Raw genomic sequence first — 4,862 nt, 5'->3', positions numbered from 1 at the left:
TGTGTGTGTGTGTGTGTGTGTGTGTGTGTGTGTGTGTGTGTGTGTGTACTAACTTATACACACCAGCCTCTACACTTCTATCCTCTCTATGCTCTGCAGGTTTCACAGAGGGGTTTGTTCACACAGCATTCACAGCATGGCTTATAGAACAGTGTTTTCTGATTTATGGAGTGATACAAAAAGATCCAAAATCCCCTCTGTAAAAAACCTTTGACTGTAATATGTCAACAAAATGAAAGAAGAACTTTGAACCTGGCTTCATCTGATGTTCATATTTCTGTTCTGGAAATGTTCAAAAATGAGCTCGTATTTAATGATGCCTCATTTACATATTTGAACAGTAATTAACTGGAGGTTTCATCATCCGTTTGATATTTTGGCTATTTCTACAGCGATTGGTCGATAGGTGAGGGGTCTCTGTTCGTGAACGTGAAATAAAATATGCATTAAAAACAGGAGGTCAAGGAACACAGGCAGATCTTTGTGCTTTAATTGCTATGGGGAGAAACTACAGATGAATAGGGTAAAAAATTATCTTAAGTCCCTTTCACACATGCAGCCCATTCCCGAAATGTTCCTGAACATTTCGGGAATGGGCTGCATGTGTGAAAGGGAGCAGGGAGAGGTATTCATGGGAATCTGCTCCTACAGTTTCCCACCTAAAGACCTCTGAACACTTGAGGGGAAACGGCGGTATGGCTGAGTTGTTAACAGTAATGTTGCAGGGACAAGAACGTAAAGAGGTTACATCTATCGCTTTCACATGGAGCGAGCGAACCAATCTGCTGATGATGTTGGGTCGGTGAAGGTTGATTACATACGCACAGTATATACAACAGTCAGTTACATTTGGGGGGAGGAATGCAATTTTATTTCAATCCTCATAAATTATGTTAAAGACGCAAGTCCTTTTTCGGGCTTTGTGATACTCAAAAAAAATGTATCCACCGTATTACAGCAGCAACAGGCTACAGCGGATGCTAGGATATAAGTGCAGGTTTGTGATTGGCCAGTGAGCTCAGTCCTGGAACATGCACGCAGTGCACTTTTGTTCATTTAGTACATTATGGTCCATTTAGAGTCAAACAGACCATAAAGCAGGGGATGCTTTAGGGCGGGCTTACTCTGATTGACAGGTCGCTATCTCTACCAGAGACGCTCTACATCACTCCTCCACATTCAAAATAAGGTAACTTCTGTTCATTGGTTGCAAAAAAAACCAACATGGCGTCGGCCGTAATGCAATATGGTGATGGTAAAAACACCAAACTTGAGGCTTCATAACATCAGTCCACGAACCAATGGGTGGGGTCACGATGACTACGTCTACTTTTTATATGCAGTCTATGGTAGAGACAGACAGACAGGACCTCATTGACGGCCCACCGATGCAGCTGGGATGCACTGGGATTTGTCCCAGTATGCCAGATGGCCAGGACACCACTGCTTTGCCCCATCTTCTTCTTCTGTTGAGTTTTATGGCATTCGACATTCACGAGTGCTGCATTACCACCATCTGCTTGACTGTCCCTTGCCCGCATCTATTCCAGCATTGCTACGTCATGTGGGGAAAGGCGCATGACTGAAAAGAAAGATTTTCACAGCAATTTCATTTAAGGGACTATGTGTGAAATAATCCTGACATTATTGTTTGCTGCGTTTCATGAGTGCAGGTGGAATTCGAGGATGGGTCGCAGCTAACGGCCAAGAGAGACGACGTCTACTCTCTGGATGAGGAACTCCCCAAGAGAGTCAAATCCAGACTGGTAAGTGCCACCCAAACCTCACACATGGACTCTTTAATCCACCTAATATACAGTATAGCTTTCAAATCCTGTGTTCAATGAACAAAGAATGAGCTGGAACATAAAATGTGTAAAACCAATGAAAGACATTGAAAAGACGCCATGCGGTCTTGTGTTTGTCTCTGCAGTCTAAAGCGTCAGACATGAGATTTGACGGAATCTTTGAAGAGAAGGAGATCATCAAGCAGTCAAAGAGGCAGAGAGTGATCAACTCGCGCTACAGGGGGGACTACATAGAGCCTGTGATTTACAGAACCATCATGGAGTAGCCATCACTCCCTGTCCGCTCACACACACACACACACACACACACACACACACACACACACACCACCAGCACTGACAGAATGAACTGTGCTCACTGTTACCTTAACATAGCAGCTAGCCACTAGAGAGTGTAGCTCCAGATGACTTCCTTCAGGACCCGCTTGGACTGTTCTAAATTTTTTTTTCTTCTTCTCATTCATCCATCTTTGTTAATTCAAACAAGAGTTTTGATGTGGTTTGTCTGCGATCAAAGAAACAGCAGGATTTGTCATTTCAGTTTTCTTTCCATAGGATTGCATACACAGTGCAGTAGGCTGAGGTCCAACCCCAGCAGGACACAGAAGTAGGAAGCAATACAAAGAATGGCATTTGTTCAACAAAGTAGCATTTTGATTTTAATGTTAAATGAATTGCTCCTAAGTAAACATTTCAATTACCACATACTTATTTAAGTTTAAAGAGAACATCTTCTTTGTCTTATTTCTTTCCTGCTGCCATTAGTGGCTATGATACGGAGCCTGACGGGTATCAATGGTGGTTCTGATTTATTTAAGTAAAATTACTAAAGTTGAGCCTTCACATGGCTGAATAAATTAACATTCTAATTGCAATTATTCCTTGATTCCTCTTTTTTGCTTGGAAAAGAAAAAGATTAAAACAATACATGTTTATTCATTTTCTTTTTATTTGACTTGGCTGATTAATTGACTCACCATTCAGCTCTAAAGAAGTTACCCTGATACCCGCCACGCTCTGTATTCTGAGGAGGCTCCATCTGCCATGCTAATTTGATGAAACACAACTTTATTTATGCATATGCACCATGTGATCATTTTAAATAATTAAGTCCTTAAAGCTAAATATTAAAGACAAGGCCACAATATTACAGAATAATGCAGGACCCTAAATGTGTAGTACTATATTGGTGGATTACTATTAGCTCGCTAGGCTAAATTGGCTACACACTGTCTTTTGCTCTGTCTACTCCATTAGAATAGAATCGGAGTAGAACAGACATTCACATTCAAATCAATGTAGCAGGATGGTCAGAGCAGCAGTCAACGTCCACATCAACTAAACCCACTTATTGCATGCAAGTGGTGGACTCACTGAGGTGAGGTTTTGCAGTAACGACTAAGACGAGCAGTGGAGTAGTAACTTTACAAAAATCAATAAGTAATATTTAACAACTTAATGCTTCATCCACACTCTCCTGTCACAGCATAGGAAAAGACAATGCTATCAACAGATAAGTGTAGCATTAAAGTATGATAGAATTAGCTAGTCAGCTAACTAGCGGACGGCTGTCGAGACAGCTTGTTTGGTAGTTCCACCACTGGTTACAGAAAATGAGCAGAACAGCGGGTTGGTGGGCAGCGACAGCTCTGGGTCTTCAGGGTCCCTCCACCTCACTGCCCGTCTCTTTCTGGAGAAAGACAAGCTAACTAGCTAACTAGCCAGCCATCTGTGTCCGGAGCTGCGTCCGCTCTCTTCCCGGAAAACTGCGACAACACTCTACAGCCTCACTGGCGTGTTGTCACCATAATAACTAACAAAAATCGCCATTTTCTTTTATACTAATCGAATAACCATGGAAAACAGTACGTTGTCCATTTTAATCCAATTCTATTTCTAGGGTCTGCTCCCAATGGATATTGATTATCTACTTGAAACACAATGAAAGACTTGGATGATCCACATAGTCAGAGCAAGACCTTTCTTTACATAGGAACAGTCCTATTTTAGACATACTGAGCTCCAGAGCGGAATGCTGCAGACTTTACATTAACAATTTAAAAGTTTTTTACTGAATAGTTTTGTTGTTTGAAAGAATCCCCCTACAACTTCTCACACCTGCGAGTAGAAACATTTACCCCAGCATTCCGGACGACATGATTGTGACAAATGGATACAAAAAATATGAATAATATATGGATGGAATATTTCTTTAAGTAGGAGCAATGCCATTTAATCCACTGATGCCTCCTCTTTAACTATAACAATGATCTGCATTCCTTTACATTTCATTTAGTTGAGCTTGTTTTTACCAGCCTATTGATTAAGGTGCTTTGAGAAGTCCACCCCTGCATTACACAACACTGTGGACGTTGAGGTTGTTGATGTATACGTCTATTTTTTCTACAGTATATAGACAAATTTTAAAGAACCCATTCAGATTTTGTATGCGCTTTGTCCACCCAATTGAACACTCTCCTACTGAAAGTTGTGCATCGCACTTTTATTTAAGTCCAGTTTTTGAGGACGTATAAATATATATATTTTTTGCTGCCATTACTTATTTGTAAAAGAAAAAAAAAACGTTTTCGAATGTTGATTGTAAGTTTATAAAATGTCTTACGGATTGCGCGCCCCTCAACCTCATTGGTCACATTGCACTAGTTACCGGGACATGGTGGCCTTCGGATGTCATCATTTACCTGTGAACTCGTTCTTGTTGCGACTGCGGACAGAGGAACAGTTATCCGCTGCCTGTTTCAATCAGTCCAGTGGAGAATACATTTATTTTATTCATAGAGTATCAACAGAGTTGTACATGGGGAGGGGGGATTTTCTATTCTATTTTATTGAGTTGTTTTGTAAAACATGTTCTATGTGTATCTTTCACAGAAACCTGTGAAGTGTAAATGTCATGTAGTCTATTTTAAGATGTTACCCGTTGACCCAGGAGAGGAGCTGTCTGTTCTCGTTGTCTTCTCCTGAAGAGAAAGAACTGAAGCTATTTGTAAAATGAATTTGTTCGTTTCAGTAAAGAAATTTGCTTCAGTGCTA

General features: G+C 40.8%; 1 protein-coding gene across 3 annotated transcripts in view; it reads left to right on the top strand.

Annotated features, from left to right (window-relative positions):
* Positions 1–4,862, top strand: part of kdm4aa (lysine (K)-specific demethylase 4A, genome duplicate a) — a 32,592-nt gene extending 27,730 nt beyond the window's left edge. For all 3 annotated transcript variants that reach the window (XM_031877823.1, XM_031877824.1, XM_031877822.1), the window contains exons 21-22: positions 1,674–1,766; positions 1,934–4,862. In XM_031877823.1, the coding sequence (XP_031733683.1) occupies positions 1,674–1,766; positions 1,934–2,074 (234 nt within the window). In that variant the 3' untranslated portion in view covers positions 2,075–4,862. The remainder of the gene's footprint in view (positions 1–1,673; positions 1,767–1,933) is intronic.

The sequence above is a fragment of the Anarrhichthys ocellatus genome, unplaced genomic scaffold (assembly GCF_004355925.1).
Source record: "Anarrhichthys ocellatus isolate YVR2014 unplaced genomic scaffold, GSC_Weel_1.0 scaffold150, whole genome shotgun sequence".
In the NCBI taxonomy this organism is placed as follows: Eukaryota; Metazoa; Chordata; class Actinopteri; order Perciformes; family Anarhichadidae; genus Anarrhichthys; species Anarrhichthys ocellatus.
This window is presented reverse-complemented; position numbering and strand designations above follow the sequence as displayed.